The 17,794-nt window shown below is 43.5% G+C and overlaps 2 protein-coding genes across 19 annotated transcripts in view; one reads left to right on the forward strand and one right to left on the reverse strand.

Moving 5' to 3' along the window:
• The window catches only part of WDR26 (WD repeat domain 26), a 50,132-nt gene extending 43,854 nt beyond the window's left edge, over nt 1-6,278 (reverse strand). For 2 of the 3 annotated variants that reach the window (XM_030937095.1, XM_010382252.2), the window contains exons 1-3: nt 5,191-6,147; nt 3,183-3,282; nt 2,978-3,082 (exon numbers count right to left, since the gene is read on the reverse strand). In XM_030937095.1, the coding sequence (XP_030792955.1) occupies nt 2,978-3,082; nt 3,183-3,282; nt 5,191-5,609 (624 nt within the window). In that variant the 5' untranslated portion in view covers nt 5,610-6,147. Of the gene's footprint in view, nt 1-2,977; nt 3,083-3,182; nt 3,283-5,190 lie in introns of all 3 variants that reach the window. The other variant, XM_010382253.2, reaches the window with a different exon arrangement.
• Nucleotides 6,218-17,794, forward strand: part of CNIH3 (cornichon family AMPA receptor auxiliary protein 3) — a 372,243-nt gene continuing 360,666 nt past the window's right edge. For 8 of the 16 annotated variants that reach the window (XR_004059003.1, XR_004059002.1, XR_004059004.1 and 5 more), the window contains exon 1: nt 6,335-6,672. Coding sequence is in view for 4 of the 16 variants with exons in the window: in XM_030937096.1 (XP_030792956.1) it covers nt 6,282-6,348; nt 6,488-6,672 (252 nt within the window). In the remaining 12 variants the exon portion in view is untranslated. Of the gene's footprint in view, nt 6,673-6,792; nt 6,904-17,794 lie in introns of all 16 variants that reach the window. The other 8 variants (XM_030937096.1, XM_030937097.1, XM_010382254.2 and 5 more) reach the window with 4 other exon arrangements.

A 17,794-nucleotide genomic window follows, 5' to 3' on the forward strand; every position in this document is an offset into this window, starting at 1 on the left:
TAAGCATATTTCCATTACATTAAAAAATAACCAAATATTTCTAGACATAAAAAAAGTTTTCTATTATTGGTCTCGTATACCCATCCAAATTGCCCAGAAATGGCTAAGTACACTCGAATCCAAACTAAAAAATGCTGGTTTGGCCAGGCACGGTGGCTCACGCCTGTAATCCCGGCACTCTGCGATGCTGAGGCGGGTGGATCACCTGAGGTCAGGAGTTCGAGACTAGCCTGGCCAACACGGTGAAACGCCATCTCTACTAAAAATACCAAAAAAATTAGCCGGGCGTGGTGATGGACACCTGTAATTCCAGCTACTTGGGAGGCTGAGGCTGGAGAATCTCTTGAACCAGGGAGGGAGAGGTTGTGGTGAGGCGAGATCACGCCATTGCACTCCAGTCTGGGCAATAAGAGAGAAACTCAGTCTCAAAAAAAAAAAAAAAGAGATGATTCATGAGAGCAACTTCTGCCATTCCTATTACCATTTAACTGGAAACCATTTAAATGGCTGGGTGCGGTGGCTCACACCTGTAATCCCAGCACTTTGGGAGGCTGAGGTGGGCGGATCACAAGGTCAGGAGTTCGAGATCAGCTTGGCCAATATGGTGATACCCCGTCTGTACTAAAAATACAAAAATTAGCCGGGCATGGTGGCGTGCGCCTGCAGTCCCAGCTGTTTCGGAGGCTGAGGCAGAAGAATCACTTGAACCCGGGAGGCGGAGGTTGCAGTGAGCCGAGATCATGCCACTGCACCCCAGCATGGGCGACAGAGTGAGACTCTGTCTCAAACAAACAACAACAACAACAAAAAAACAACAAAGGGAGTAGGCTGTAGGGAGAGTGGATTGGGTCAATGAAAACATTCACGCTTAAAAAATAAAGTACAATTTTAGTCTAGACTAAGCCATCAATGTGCCTGGGTATACAATTAAAATAATTATTTTTAAAGAAACCCTAATAGTTGTCTCCTAAGATATTATTACAAATTTAAGCTTATATTAGATTCTCTTCTGGAGATGCAATGGACGAGAAAAGTAAATTTAAACACAATTAGAGAGATGAAGAGCAACTTCAAAAAATGCTGAAATGAATCTTTAAAAGCAATTGATTCATCAACGCTTAAAGTGGATAAAAGTTGGAACCCCTTTCTTTGTATAAATACCTAAACAGTTTGATGGCATGAGACTCAGCCAGAGATTTAATCTCCATTTCTTTTTATTAGATCCTAGAATGTTCTACAGACTCAACAGGCTGTAAAAAGAAAGGATTCCTCCTTATTATCTATAACTATCTTTCTTCAGTTTACATGTTGCCTTCTAATGAAGGGTTCTAATCAGATAGTCATAACTGACATCCAATACAGAACTCTCAAATTACTATAAATAAGAAAAAAATAGGAAGTAAGCCTATTAAATTTTTTACCACTATATTACAGATATAATTTGGGTGAAGCTTAAACAACCTCCAAGAAATCACACACATTTTAAAACAGTCCACAGGCAAGCTCTTTATTGTCAACACACAAGTAGTGCTAACTTGCCCAATGGGAAAGCAACCTTAATTCTTATTTTGGCCATCTAACTGTCTTTATTTTAGCTCAGTCAGAAGCAAAAATTTATGAAGAACTGCTCAATAAAATGTACTTGGGTATTTTTTTTTAAAACCCCAAACACACCAGTTGAGGACACTTTAGTTAATGAAAAATTTCCAATCCCTTTGAATATACATGTTTAACTATTTTAACTTCTGTTTTTATTTTTAAATTTTACTACAGAATTATTTTATAAGTTAATTTATTACCAATCATCTCACTCAACAGTAGTTTAAAATTTTTAATATTTTAGGTATTTAATGAAATAAAAATAATACACTACATCATCAATTTAAACGAACTTGTATTTGTTCTTGCTTGGCTGAACCTTTAATTCACCTGAAGTCCATTTCTCTAGGATTATATTACTGTGTAGAATTACATTGAGTTTGAAAACTCTTTTGTAACAAGATTTCAAAAAAAAAACCACCAAGGCCCTATTTTTATAGAAAGAGACAGAAAAGATTAATGTTTGACCCAATTTAAAAAAAAATCAAAATGTAATAGTCATTTACTAATATTTAACAAACAGCTGGTTTCTCTACTTCACTTCCTATTTGCCTTCTTTCTCTCCCCACCCCCAGACAGGAAACTGCTTTTGACAACAAATGAATCAGCTAGAAGTTAAAAACCCAGCAGCTAGCAGCTGATTCTTCATGGTTTCCAAACTTTAGCACTTAGAAAAACCTTATTTCCTCTCTCCCTCACCACCATCTACTGAAGAATTAAAGCCCATAAGTCTAAAAGATTCATTAAGATTTATGAAAGAGACTAACAGGTTAAACTACTAAATTGATCTTGTCAGGGAAATAAGGCCAGTAAGCAGGGCCTAATGGTCAAATCCGCATACAAACCCTCCACCAGAGTGATACATATTATACAAACTTTGACACTGTCAATTCACACAACTGGAATGCAAGAATGGAAAATGGCCAGCATACCAACGGAGTTGGCTTGAATTAACTATAATTCGCAAAGATTAAAAAAAGATAACATATCAGCTTCTTAAGGCTGTATGGATATACACACACCCAAACACATTTTCTCTTTAACCAGCACATTCAGTATTTTAAGTAACATAATAAAAGTATAATTTATCTTTAACTCTATAAACATAAAACTCCTATTAGTAGCACTGAAAGCACAAAGAGCTTTCAATACATTTTTTGTAGAGCTTAATTTATAAAGTTCAAATGACACATTTACTATGTATGATTTTAAAGATACAAAATTCATACTTTAACACATTATACTTATCCTAGTTCACAAATTAAATGAAATTTAACTACTTTTAGGCCTTTTTTTTTATAAGAGGCAGAAGCCTAGAGTTATCAATAACCTATTAAAATAAGCATAAATGTGAAACTAAGAACAAAAGTGTATTTACCACAATTATTCCCAACAACGTTTGAGAGATTTCAAGTGCGCCTCTTACCACAATAGCATGAGGAGAATGCACTAAAGGCTTTAGTTCATTCAGGTCATTTTCTGCCTGTAAAAATTGGTATAAAAGAAAAACAGAAATGTCACAAAATGCACATCAAATCTGTAATTTTAGCAGCAGTCACACAGCTCTATATGCCCTACTTTACCTTATCCCAGTCTCCTTCCATGACATGATTTCGGAATTTGGTAGCAGAAGGATGTTCTAAACGACATCCTGACTCTTGCATGAGGAGATCAACAGTCTGGCTGCAGGAGAGATACAGTGTAAAACAGACCTGACCAACTTTAGGGTTTTAATCTTCCAAATAAACTAATGTCCATGAAAACAGATGCAAAATTTTTAAGCTAGCCTCATGATGAAGAAAAAAATAGCTTTCATGTGCCTGGTTAAACAAACTTTATTTAAAACTGACACCTACATTTTTTTCTAGTCAAGTTAAAAACCTTTCTTGAAACCAGAATCAATATAAGTTCTTCCTAGTGTGCCATTTGATGCCTCAATTTAATGTATAAAGTATAAGATTTCTAAAAATGTGCTGTAACCAACTAGTCAAATAAATGAAAAACCAGGATCTACATACTACGTTACTACATTTTGAAAGATCAAAATTATTAGCTTCACACGGTGACAGAGACGACCTGTGTCACTTAAGAGCTTATATATCCAGGTATTATATTGCATAGAAATTCTACTAGGTTAATCTTTAAAATTAAAATAAATCCAGCATCAAAAATCATTCCCTTTCTCTCTATACTAAAAATAGCAAATTTACTATGGTGTAGGTTCCAAACAGTCACGAGTTATTTCCTCCTGCTGCTGTCAGCTTGCTTCTTGTCTCAGTAACATGTTCTGTTAGCATTTACAAAATCTGTTTTCATACTAATCCTTTTCCCTAGGGAATAAAGTGAATTCTTCCTACCACATATTTGTCTTTGAGCACTTAAAAGATTCATCAACTGTATTTTCTTCCCTCGTGTATTCTGGTATCCAAGAACCTTCATTTATCAGTCTTATTCTTTTTTTGTGCTTATGTTTCAATGCTTTCTTAATTCAGCTTTAAAACTTAATTTTTAGCTAAACAGTGCAACGATCTGCCTGAAAATCAAAATACTTATGTCACTTTTAAAAAGTTCTGTTCTCCTCCCCACTCCCCAAGAAATCCATAAATGCAAAAGTACACATCGGCTAGCCTGAGAGCTTAATCTACACTCTGAATGTAGGAAACTGACTGCTGCTGCACGTCCTCCCCCCCACCATTTCATTCTGACTCTGCCTCTTGCACCTCCTTCATCAGACACTCCCACCAATCCTACCTTCTACCCCCTTAGTTTTTCTTTGTGTGTATACAAAACGGTGTTTTTTTGTCCAAGGTCGCTGTCTACCCTCACCCTATGTTAGGTATACAAGGCCACCTAAATTGTATTTGAAAACAAATGATTCACCAGATCAGATGTCCCCTTTTCAGAGGCGATCATCTTCTTGGTATTAAACTGAGATTTCAGACTAGTTAGGGTTAGGCCTCTTGTACACACACACAAGGGCTTTTAAACGACATCAACACTGTATCTTCATTATTCCCATCAGATTTATTCAACAACCTCTTTCCAAATGATCCCAGCCCCTCCGTTCCCATAAACACTTGTAGGTGATTGTCTTTCCTGATTGGTAGTTTGCTTGGGTTGTTGTCTGCCACGGTTGGGGGTGGGGAGGTGTCCCACAAAGATGCCTCCAAGATACACTTGAAAAACAAATCCTCCAAGGTTCATTATTTCCACCAGCTCTAATCCACCCCTCCCCCAACACAGAGAGACACACTCCCGCATCTGTCTTTATTGACAGACAATTAAGCTCTGAAGGTGAGTGGGGAGAAGTCATTCTTTGGGTTTCTCCTACCCCTTCCTAACCCCTCAACCGCCTGTCTCATCTCACAATTTGTGAGACTGATTGATTTCCCCCTATTTCCTTTCAGGTCCGCTCCTCCTCCCCGGTCGGCCTGTCTGAGCCGCGTCCTCCTGTGTACTGGGCCCTGCGTGCCCAGCACTCATTCTCTTTAACCGAGCTCTTTCAAGCCCCCCCTCCCCCGCTACCCCTACCCCCCTGGAGCCTCCGTCCCTCGGTCTGTCCATCACCAGCTGCCGGTAAGGGATACTTACTTGAGCCCCAAGCCATTCAAGTGCTGTCCTATTAGCCTAATGACATCCTCATCTGACTGGGAGAGCCGCTTCTTCTTCTTGAGGCTGCTGCCCAGTTCTGGGGTGGCCAAGGAAGAGGAGGCGGCGGTGGTGGCGGAGGCAGCTGCGACGGTGGCTGAGGATGCGGCGGCCGCCCCGCCGGGAACCCCGTTATTGACATTCAGGCTGTTGCTATTGTTGCTGGCGGCGGAGGGGGCGGAAGGCAGGAGCCCATTGGCGTGGGCCAGGTCCCCCGCGGACGACGACGACGAGGGGGACGACTCCCCGTTCTGAGCCGACAGGCAGGCGAGTTCCGGGGTCTGTCCCTGGCCCCCGCCGCCCCCTCCTCCGCCGCCGCCGCCGCCACCTCCTCCTCCTCCTCCTGCCCCGTTGGCCTGCATGATGCTGCCGCTGACCAGGCTGTGGCCGCTACTTCGGTGGGGGACAGCAGCGGCGGCGGGAGGGGCAGCAGCCGGGGGGAGTCCCACCACTACCACCACGGAGGAGGAGGAGGAGGAGGACGACGACGAGGACGACGAGGACGGAGGGGAGAGGCCTGCTCTGCCTGCCGAAGCCCCGGGCTCTCCTGCTCCCTCCGCCGCCGAGGCTCGGGGTTTCTTCCGCGGGGGCGGGGAGGCTCCGCCGGTGTCCGAGTCGGAGGAGGAGGAAGCGGAGGCCAGAGTTTCCTCGCCGAGAGAGGCCGTGGTGGGAAGCCGGTGGGGCGAGGCGGGTGAGGGGAGGCGGGGGCCGGGGAGAGGGTCGGGGTGAGGGGAGGCGGGGAGGGGGTCAGGGTAGGAGGGTGGGGGTGAGAGGAGGGGGAGGAGAGGAGGAGGGGGAGAAGGAGGATCCGGGCCCTTTCCCCCCCCCCTCCCGGAGGCAGCTCGGGGTGCGCGGCCCGGGGGTCGCGCCTGCGGGCGCCGCGGGGCGGCTGCGGGGGCGCGGGACCCGCCGCTGGGCTGAGCCCCGGCAGTGGCTGCGGCGGCGGGCGGCAGCGGAGGCAGCTGCCGCCTCTGTCCTCGGGCCCGCTGCGCTCTGCTCCCTGGTGTGTTGATTCTTCCCCCAGCTGCTGCCTAATGGAGTCCAGGCGCTCGCGTCACAGGAAATGCCTATACTGCCCTCCTCACTCACTTCCGGTGGCAGGTATGGAACCTATAGGGGGCCTGTCACCCAGCACGTGCGCCGGGGCTGTCCCGGGGGTCAGGGGAGGGAGGCCAGCGGGCCGGCGGGGTCCGCCCCGACCCCGACCGCGACCCCAACTCCGATCCGATCCTATCCCCAGCCCCTCTCCGGCCTTTCCCCTTGCGCCCTGGCTCGGCTGACTCGGCGAGCAGTAAGTTCGTAGCCGCTCTCCGAAGCCGGGCGTGCATGGGATGGCAGAGTTGGCGTGCGTGCGTGAGTCCACCAGTGTGGCCTGGGCATGTAAGGTGTGCGGAGGGACTGGACCTTCTCCATCAGGTGCTGAAGGTGAGGGTGGAGCAGCAGGCGAGGTTTAGTAGCAAGAACTTCCAGGCACAGGGCTGTGGTAGGCCCCTCTCTTAATGGTAACCAGGACAGAAATCGGATTTCACAACCTACTTGTTTTAGGGTGGAAAAACTTGAATTTCCACAGCCAAGTGCCACACAGTTGCTGTATCCGGGGCCATCCCGGGAGCTGTGAGATAATGAGCCGGTGAGACTCTGCCCCACCCTGGGAAGGTGAGCTAGTCTAGAGGAGCATATCTGATGGGGACAAGAAGTCACAAAAAGGCTGTGTGGTGTGTAAAGAAGGGGAGGGACTCTACTGTTGAGACTTCAGTATTTTAGCACTTGCCCAGCACCTCCTTCTCTCTTCCAGCTGCCTCTTGAGTCACTGCCCGGTTTAGGGAGCAGTAACATAAACCAAACAGTTGCCTCCAAAATGTGCATTCTGAGGAGGATTCAGTCACCGATTCAGATCCAAGCTTGAAATTTTTACGTGGCATGTGAGCCTTCCGTGTCATCATGACTTACTAATTTATGTGAATGTAGAAATGTAGCGACAAAGACTGGGCTGAATCTTAATCATTGGCAAATGGTGTGCATTATCCCCAAACAATTATTTTCATGTATGTGGTCGATAGCATATATATTCGATGTACAAAGATTTTCTCAGAAATTAAGTCTTTCTCTGAAGTAGTTTTCCTGTGGGGAGGGGGGAAAAAAACACCATAGGTTCTAATGAATACATCATACATCGCTGATATTTATTATACTAATAACTGAAAGTAATTTTGAGGCCTTTGGAGACAGTCGTTTTTAAATTTGGGAATGCAATGAAAAATGATGCTGATGAGAAATTAGTAAAGAATCCTGAGGTTTATGGATCCTCAGACAGGAAGAAGTAAGAGGAAGGTTAATGCAGGATCTTACAGGGATTTGGTTTTGTAGTTCTTACTGCTTAAATTTGCTTCCAGGTGGCAGCTGTAATTGCAAGGTGACTCACATACAGTGTTTATATTCACCTGAGGCCGACCTGAGTTCTAGTTGAGGTTCTAGAGCTCTGTCACTGTATCCAGCAGAGCCTGAATTACTAGATAGTTAACACCCTCAGAAAGCCCTGTTTGTATATTAACTTTAGACAACCTTATTATTAAAAGTGTTGCTATTGTTTAGGCAAAATTTAATTTTTGCAAAATGGTTTATAATAATTTATTAGGCCCATAGCAACGTTGAAGACTTGCTTCTGAATAAAGTCTGTAGGGTTTATAAAGGAAATCAGTCACTTAGTGGCAGCTACAGACAAAGCTCACACTTTTTAAAAATTAGTGAAAGTAAAATGATGAAAAATAAATTGGATTCCATTGCTATCTAAACTCTATATTCCAGTTTTTCTACTTTTTAGGTAACCAACACTGCTCATGTTAGAATTCTGAATTTATAAAGTCCCTTACAGAACATTTTTCTCTGTACTAAAACACAGCTTGAGAATCTGTTATCTGAACTCTGGGTCTTTAGGTCTTTCTAGAGCCAAGTTTCAGGTCTATGTACAGATGAACAATTCTGAAATACACTCTACACACTGAGTAACCTTCAGTGACACCACATTACCTACAGAATAAAATCCAAATTCTGTCTTGCTCACCACAGGTTGGTTTCAGTCTTTCTTTTCAGCTTCATCTCTTATTGCTCTGCTTCAGGGACCCCATCTGCTGTCCCCCAAATGTACTGACTCATTTCTTTTTCAGAGTCTTTGACTACACTCTCCCATCTTTTCTTCACCTGTCTGATTGCAGTCAATCTTTCAAGACTCAGCTCATTTCAAACCTCCTCAGGGGAGCCTTTCCTGACTTCCACTCTCCTAGCCGTCATTGTGAGTGTCATTTATTAGGCTCCTCAATCGCGAAGGCTACTTGTGATGTAACTTGCTAAGACCTCTTCTTCAGGTCATCAGAGAGAAGCCTTTCTAGACCTCTGTCCCCCTGATTTACCTTCCCCTTTTCACCCTTCTCCTAAAAAAGACTAAGATGGGTTTAGGAACAAAGGTCCAAGTTATCTTTTAGAAAAAAGAAATCAAGTGTATATTTTTTTTTTTTTTTTTTTGAGACGGAGTTTCGCTGTGTCGCCCAGGCTGGAGTGCAGTGGCGCGATCTCGGCTCACTGCAAGCTCCGCCTCCCGGGTTCCCGCCATTCTCCCGCCTCAGCCTCTGGAGTAGCTGGGACTACCGGTGCCCACCACCTCGCCCGGCTAGTTTTTTTTTGTATTTTTAGTAGAGACGGGGTTTCACCGTGTTAGCCAGGAGGGTCTCGATCTCTTGACCTAGTGATCCACCCGCCTCGGCCTCCCAAAGTGCTGGGATTACAGGCTTGAGCCACCGCGCCCGGCCTTAAGTGTATATTTTGATACTTGATTCATTTGTATTTGTTTCTGTACTGTTTTTAACAGGTCTCTATTTGACCCATATTGTGGTAGGTTCTTTTTTTTTTAATTTTTTTTTTTTTTTTTTTTTGAGACGGAGTCTTGCTCTGCCGCCCAGGCTGGAGTGCAGTGGCCGGATTTCAGCTCACTGCAAGCTCCATCTCCCGGGTTTACGCCATTCTCCTGCCTCAGCCTCCCGAGTAGCCGGGACTACAGGCGCCCGCTACCTCGCCCGGCTAGTTTTTTGTATTCTTTTAGTAGAGACGAGGTTTCACCGTGTTAGCCAGGATGGTCTCGATCTCCTGACCTCGTGATCCGCCCGTCTCGGCCTCCCAAAGTGCTGGGATTACAGGCTTGAGCCACCGCGCCCGGCCAAGAAGTTGAGAGTTTTTTTTTTTTTTTTTTTTTTTGAGACGGAGTCTCGCTTTGTTGCCCAGGCTGGAGTGCAGTGGCTCGATCTTGGCTCACTGCAAGCTCCGCCTCCTGGGTTCACGCCATTCTCCTGCCTCAGCCCCCCGGAGTAGCAGGGACTAGAGGCGCCCGCCACCGCGCCCGGCTAATTTTTTTTGTATTTTTAGTAGAGACGGGGTTTCACCGTGTTAGCCAGGATGATCTCGATCTCCTGACGTCGTGATCCGCCCGTCTCGGCCTCCCAAAGTGCTGGGATTACAGGCTTGAGCCACCACGCCCGGCCGTGGTAGGTTCTAAGTAAGAGGTAACTCCTTGTCCTTGAAATAGCAAACAAGCCTTTTTCACATGTCTCACCTTTTATCAGGGATGCTGTAGAATCAAGTATAGAGTAGGTAGTCGAACTAATTGACCTATAGGCCTTTCCAACTGTAAGAGGTGTGTGAACTGTATGAGACTCCCAACTAATGTACAGATTCCTTGAGGGCACAATCTGTATATTGTTCATATAATCCAGTTTTTTCGGCTTTTGGCTTGTGACCCATTTGTAAGTCATGAAATCCATTTAGTGGGCCATAATTTGTATTTTAAAAAATAATGTGGCAAAGTATAAAAGCATAGAAGATATCCAAGTGAATCACTCAAAAGGAGGGGTGATTATTATTTTGTGAAATTTTTGTTTGAATGACAGACACATGTCTATGCTTCACAAAGTAAAGTATATTTCTTCTGTAGGCCATTGTCAAAAAAGTTTGAAAAACATTCTTATAAGCCAGTCCAGACTAGACTAGAAGGCAATTCAAGATATAGGTGTTGGATATATAAATGACAAATGACTAGTACTGCCCACGGCAACTTTTTTTTTTTTTTGAGGCAGTGTCTTGCTCTGTCACCCAGGCTGGAGTGTGGTGGCACGATCTCAGCTCACTGCAAGCTCCACCCCCTGGGTTCACACCATTCTCCTGCCTCAGCCTCCCAAGTAACTGGGACTACAGGCGCCCGCCACAACACCCGGCTAATTTTTTGTATGTTTCGTAGAAATGCGGTTTCACCATGTTAGCCAGGATGGTCTCGATCTCCTGACCTCGTGATCTGCCTGCCTTGGCCTCCTAAAATGCTGGGATTACAGGCGTGAGCCACCGTGCAGGCCTTTTTTTTTTTTTTTTTTTTTTTAAATGCAGACGCAGTCTCATTGTGTTGCCCAGGCTGGTCTCAAACTCTTGAGCTCAAGTGATCCTCCAGCCTTGGCCTCCCAAAGTGTTAGGATTATAGGTATGAGCCACCACTCCTGACCACAAGACAACATATTAATTGTAAAAATTAAACTCTACCATATTTTAAAAAGCTGAGATAGTATAAATGTTTATAATAAAACATAAAACCAACATTTCTCACAAGTCTTTGTGACTAGTAGAGACTGTAGTTGTTCTGTCCAGATGTAAATTTGGTATATCAACTTGGTGCTTAGCAACATCGATATTTAATTTTTTAAATTTTTGTTAGGAAGAGGTAGTTTTCAGATCTCAGCTGTCTTTGGGAAGGAATATTTTTATATTTATATCTCCAGCTTCATTCCTAGCTTTTCTTTGGGATGCTAAAATTGTCCAGCTGGACTTGTTGGGCCTGGTTGGGATTGGGAGAATTCAGGAGAGCATGGTTCTTGGGTCCGAACAGTTGGTCAGCCGATTGACTCCAGGCAAGTCATTTAACTTTTGCAGCCCCTCAGGCATGTCATGTTTAAGTGGGAATAATGACATTGGCCTACCTGCCTGCTAGAGTTAATGTGTGGGTTATGAGATAACGAATATAACAAATATTTGGAAAAGTACTGTGTTGAAATATTTTAAAATAAAATTTAAATCCCTCTTCATTTAGAAAGGATTTGAGGCAGCTAAATGCAGAGGTATAAGATGGTTTTTTGGTTATGATTGTTTCTGAGCTGTGACTCTGTAGTCACTTTCTTACTCAGCCCTGTATTCCTCTGTAGCTCTGGGCAGATGACTCTGAACATGGCTTCATATTGGCCTTCCATGAGTGGGTGAAGGGCACAGTCATCTGGCAGTTTTACCTGCTGTTCTATGCATGTTTCTCCAGTGCTTGCTTATTTTCCCCTTCTGCAAACATTCCGTTCATGCCATGGGCATTCAGTACAGTCCTGTAAGCAAGGGTAGGGGTGGCACACCAGGTGGATTTAAGCACAAAGACAGGATGACTGCTTTGCCACAGGCGCCTTTACAACCAGCAGTTGTACACAGTTAGACATATTCACCTTCCTCTCAGTGGAAAACAGTCCTCAGTAGCCGTCTCACGTTTTTGAGACCCATTTGGTATAAATAACAATGTTGCGGGAAATTTCCTGAAGGAACTGAAATGAACCATATAAATGAGATCGTTCTTTTCCTACCACACAGCTGGGATAGACTGCTTAGTTTGTACTTGCAGCTCTGATTTTGCAGTATGGGTTGTATTTAAAAAAAAAAACATTTAACTCTCAGCTATGGGTACAAAGATAGTCACTAAAGCATTATTATTTAATTTTATTTATTTATTTATTTTTGAGATGGAGTCTGGCTCTGTAGCCAGGCTGGAGTGCAGTGGTGCAATCTTGGCTCACTGCAAACTCAACCTCCCAGGTTCAAGTGGTTCTCCTACCTCAGCCTCTCCAGTAGCTGGGACTACAGGTGCGGGCCACCATGCTCAGGTAATTTTGGTTTTTGTTTTTTTTGTTTTGTTTTTTGAGATGGAGTCTCGCTCTGTCGCCCAGGCTGGAGTGCAGTGGCGCGATCTTGGCTCACTGCAAGCTCCGCCTCCTGGGTTCACGCCATTCTCCTGCCTCAGCCTCTGGAGTAGCTGGGACTACAGGCACCTGCCACCACACCCGGCTGATTTTTTGTATTTGTTTTGTTTTGTTTTGTTTTGTTTTGTTTTGTTTGAGACGGAGTCTTGCTCTGTCGCCAGTCTGGAGTACAGTGGCGTGATCTGGGCTCACTGCAAGCTCTGCCTACCGGGTTTCACGCCATTCTCCTGCCTCAGCCTCTGGAGTAGCTGGGACTACAGGCGCCCGCCAGCACGCCTGGCTAATTTTTTGTATTTTTTAGTGAGTCGGGGTTTCACCGCATTAGCCAGGATGGTCTCGATCTCCTGACCTTGTGATCCGCCTGTCTCGGCCTCCTAAAGTGCTGGGATTACAGGCGTGAGCCACCGCGCCTGGCCTGATTTTTTGTATTTTTAATAGACATGGGGTTTCACTGTGTTAACCAGGATGGTCTCTATCTCCTGACCTCCTGATCTGCGCGCCTCGGCCTCCCAAAGTTCTGGGATTACAGGCTTGAGCCCCCGCGCCCGGCCTGATTTTTTGTGTTTTTAGTAGAGATGGGGTTTCACTGTATTAACCAGGATGGTCTCGATCTCCTGACCTTGTGATCTGCCTGCCTCAGCCTCCCAAAGTGATGGGATTACAGGCGTGAACCACTGCGCCCGGCCAGTTTTGGTACTTTTAGTAGAGATGGGGTTTCACCATGTTGACCAGGATGGTCTTGATCTTTTGACCTCATGATCCACCTGCCTCGACCTCCCAAAGTGCTGGGATTACAGGCATGAACCACCACGCCCGGTTGCATTATTATTATTACTATTTTATTTTGAGTTAGGGTCTTACTCTGTTGTCCAGGCTCGAGTACAGTGGTGCAGTCATGGCTCACTGCATCTTCAACCTCCAAAGTTCAAGTGATCTTTCCACCCCAGCCTCTTGAGTAGCTGGAACTACAGGTGCACACCACCGCACCTGACTACTTTTTTTTTTTGTAGAGGCAGGGTCACCCTATGATGCCAAGGCTGATCTTGAACTCCTGGGCTCAAGCAGTCCTCCTGCCTTTGCCTCCCAAAGTCCTGGGATTGCAGACATGGGCAATTGCTTCTGGCCTGAAGCATTAAGAGGAAAAAGAAAGTGCTAATCACCATGTGCTGATATGGATATAGTACCAAGATATGTTATTAAGTGAATAATGCATGTTACAAAACAGTGTGCCTAATATGATGCATTTTGGTAGATAAATTTATGTATGTATGCACATTTTTTTCTCTGGTGGGAAAGAAAAGCATAAACAGGGTTTCTCTTTGATGGATGGAGTGGGATAGGAAGGGGAGAAGTTCTTATTTTTCCATTTAATACTACTCCTTAGTGTTTGAATTTTACAGCTGTATACAGTATTAAGTATTTCTACAAAGTGCCAAGGGGTTATTTGGGTTGTGAGATTATATATAATTTGTCTTTCTTTTCATATTGATGTTATGCTTCTAAAGCACTCGTTTTTAAAAGAACACTCAAAAAACATCAAAATGTTCATAATAAAAACATGCCAGATAAACATGCCAGATAAGGCAATATTATTAAGTATATTTGACAGTAAGTCTTTGTTTTTCTAAAATCTCCTTCTCATTACCTATACCTCTTATATTCTCAGACTGCCATCTCTGCACACACCCACCCCATCTCTCATTTGGTTAAGTTCATCTGGGGAATAAAGGGCAAAAAGACATTCCTATTTATTAACTTTGAAAACCAGATAAATAATTAATAGCCCCAGGAGTCCCTGCATAGACTCTAACAACAGGCCCTTTGGGCAGTCTTCCTTCTTCTCAGTTTCAAATGTGTTGTTCATCCCTCTGGCATTATGATAATCACAATAATCAATGGTAAAACACAATTATGACTGTTAACAACAAATTCTAATTATCATAAGAAAATGTTTCTGAATATGTGTATGCATCCCCTGTAGAGGTAATGGACCAACAACTAGGCATTTAAAACTGAAAAATTTTAAAGACTGTAGTAGATTATTCATAAAGTTTAAAAAATTGTTGAAGGGATGTCGAGGCTTCTTCCATTAATTATTATTTTTAAAAATTATGCTCCTTACTAAATAATACTAAATGTATAGGCAAACATGAAATATTATAATAGCCTGAATTTTAAAAAATTTATTGAATGAAAGACCATGAATGTCAGTCATTACCAACAAAATGCAAAACAATAACTCAGCTTTTTGTGGCTAGTGGAGAGGTGCTTGGCCAACTGAGGACTAACGGAGTTTGGGAGATTTGTTGATTCCCTTAATTTTTTTTTTTTTGAGACAGGGTCTTCCTTCATTGCTTAGGCAGGAGTGCGGTGGCACGATCATGGCTCACTGCACCCACTTTGAGGTGGGCTCAAGCAGTCCTCCCACCTCAGCCTCCCGAATAGCTGGGACCACAGTCACACACTACCACACCTGGCTAACTTTTTGTAGAGACGAGGTCTCCCCGTGTTGCCCAGGCTGGTCTTGAACTCCTGGGCTCAAATAATTCTCCTGCCTCGGCCTCCCAAAGTGCTGGGATTATGGGCAAGAGCCTGGCCTCTCTTACTGGGGTTTGTATCATCACACATAAGAGTAGCCTTTCTCTATAAATTCCTGAAAAATAGGGATGTACATTTTCTGCTATACCTCCGACCGCTTGTTTCAGAATGTCTTTTTCTCTGTCCCCAGATTATTGACAAATACTGTGGCATAGAAGTAGATGTTTTTAAGGTTTAGCCGAAGTGTCAACAACACTGTTCTTTTTCATTTTGTTTCCTGTGTCCACTTGTTCCACTCTTAGCCTTTTTTTCCCCTGCAATGACGTATGTCCACAGCAGGGCTTCTGTGATAATGAAATAATAGAGCTAACACTGGGAAGACAGGGTTGTAAGTACTTTACATATATTGTACTCTTTTAATCTTCCCATCAACCTTATTAAGGCTGTATTTTCATTAGCTGCATTTTACAGGTGAGAAACTGAAGCACAGAAAACTTGAGGTTGTATAGCTGATGTGTGGCTCCAGAGTCGTGTTCTCAGCCGCTTCATTACATGACTTTTTGGAGACGGCTTGTGTTAGTCCGAAAAGTAGCCACTGTTTAAATTCCTTAGGGGTTAAAAGAAAAAATGGAGCAAATCCTATGCATTCATTTTTGAACTTTTCCCTTTTTGGGTATATGAAACCTTGACTCCTCACCTTTGAAGCCTGTATAATTTCATTAACCTAGTTAGTAGTAGGTAAGTATGCCCGTTAGGGACACTAAAAGATTTTCTTTCCTCCAGAAGCTATCACAGGGGGTACCTGGATGCTTTGTGCCAAAGGTATAGTTCATTTCTCCAAGAAATCCTTGTTGAAACAGATATTATGTCCAGTAGGGATAGCACACTAAGCTAGGCGTTAACTTGGAGATTTATCAATTTAGGACACTTCACCTTGAAATGGCAAAGGAAGGTGAGAAGGAGGAAATGAATTTTCTTTCCCTGTGAACTGAGAAGTCTCCCAAATCTGGAGGGCTTCCTGGGAGACACAATAAATCAGAAGGCCCTAGCCAGGTTTATATTTACAAGTACTTGCATCTATCTAATGAGGGTTTCTAAACTGTGTAGGCCTGTAGTAGTCTAGATCCCTGCAATAAGAGCCAGACTTGATTTATACAGGAATTCGTACTTGATTACTCCATTAGCAGCTCCAGCTAGGTCAGCTGGCAAAGGAAGCCACAGATACCTAACTGAGATGAGGCTTGATAGCATAAGCTTAATATTCGAGGGACAAGACAGGAAAGGTCAGCTCGGAGAGAATATAGGAGCTTCTTTTAAGAGTCTTCTGTTTTAGACAAAGCAGCCAGGCTACTTAGAGCCCTTACCTTGGCATACACCCCAAAGAATATAGGTAAATGATTGCTCTGCCCTATCTAGGTTCATCTAGGTTCTTTTTATATATATATATATATTATATATGATATATAATATATAAATAAATATATGTATAAAAAATATATATATATTTATATATATTTAGGCTGCTTCTCTGAGAGTAGACACACTGTCGCCTATGCTGGTCAGTGTGCAGATGTGATTTGGGATGTCCTCTGTTTCAGAAACTGCTTGATGGTGAGGGGATAGCCAAGATGATTTATTGAGGTCTCTGTAGCCCAGGGATTCAGTGTTTATGGACTCTGCATTGCTATTACATAATGTTATTTGATTAGCCCACGTATGGGCAGAAGAGAAGAGTCATAAATAGGCAAACAGATAAAACCTTGGATTTGTTTCTAGATTTTTAAAAAGTTTTATTGTGTGGTATTTTAAACATACATAAAGGTAAAGAGATGGTGTAGCAGTTCTCATGTCCCCACCACTGTCCAGCTATGATAGCTATCAACTCATCTATGCTTGTGTTATCTGTCCTCTCTTCTGATTATTTTGAAGTAAATCCAGGATATTATTTATTTATAATATATTTACTTATATTTCAGTATGTAGCTCTAAAAGATAAAACCTCCTTTTGAAAATATTGCCTTAATACCATCATCACACCTAAAAAATGAATATTGTCATCAGATATGCAATTAATCTCAAATTTTTCTGACTGTCTCACCATTTCTTTTAACAGTTGGCTTGTATGAAGCAGGATCTAAAAAAGGCCCACATGTGGCATTTGGTTTTTTTTATTTTATTTTTTTATTTTTGAGACAGAGTCTCGCCTCGCCCTGTTGCCTAGGCTGGAGTGCAGTGGCACGATCTTGGCTCTCTGCAACCTCTGCCTCCCGGGTTCAAGTGATTTTCCTGCCTCAGTCTCGCGAGCAGCTGGGACTATAGGTGCATGCCACCACACCCAACTAATTTTTGTATTTTCAGTAGAGGCGGGGTTTCGCCATATTGGCCAGGCTTGTCTCAAACTCCTGATCGCGTGATCCACCCTCCTTGGCCTTCCAAAGTGCTGGGATTACAGGCATGAGCCACTGTGCCCAGCTGTTTTTGTTTGTTTGTTTGTTTGTTTTTTGTTGCTTTTTTTTGAGACAGAATCTCTCTCTGTCACCCAGGTTGGAGTGCAGTGGCGCGATCTTGGCTCACTGCAACCTTCGACTCGCAGGTTCAAGCGATTCTCCTGCCTCAGCCTTTTGAATGGATGGGATTACAGGTGTGCATCACCATGCCCGGCTAATTTTTGTATTTTTAGTATAGATGAGGTTTCACCATGTTGGTCAGGCTGGTCTCAAACTCCTGACCTCGTGATCTGCCCGTCTTGGCCTCCCAAAGTGCTGGGATTACAGGTGTAAGCCACCACGCCCGGCCCCAGTTTTTTTTTTTAGTAAACATCTTTATTTAAATATAATATGTAGAGAGGAGTATATACATCCTTAATTGTACAACTCAGTTTTTTCTAGTGAACATACCTGTGAAACCATCACCCAGGTCATGAAATAGAACATTACCAGGACCCCAGTAGTATCTTATTGTTGTTTTAA

The sequence above is a fragment of the Rhinopithecus roxellana genome, chromosome 8 (genome assembly GCF_007565055.1).
Source record: "Rhinopithecus roxellana isolate Shanxi Qingling chromosome 8, ASM756505v1, whole genome shotgun sequence".
In the NCBI taxonomy this organism is placed as follows: Eukaryota; Metazoa; Chordata; class Mammalia; order Primates; family Cercopithecidae; genus Rhinopithecus; species Rhinopithecus roxellana.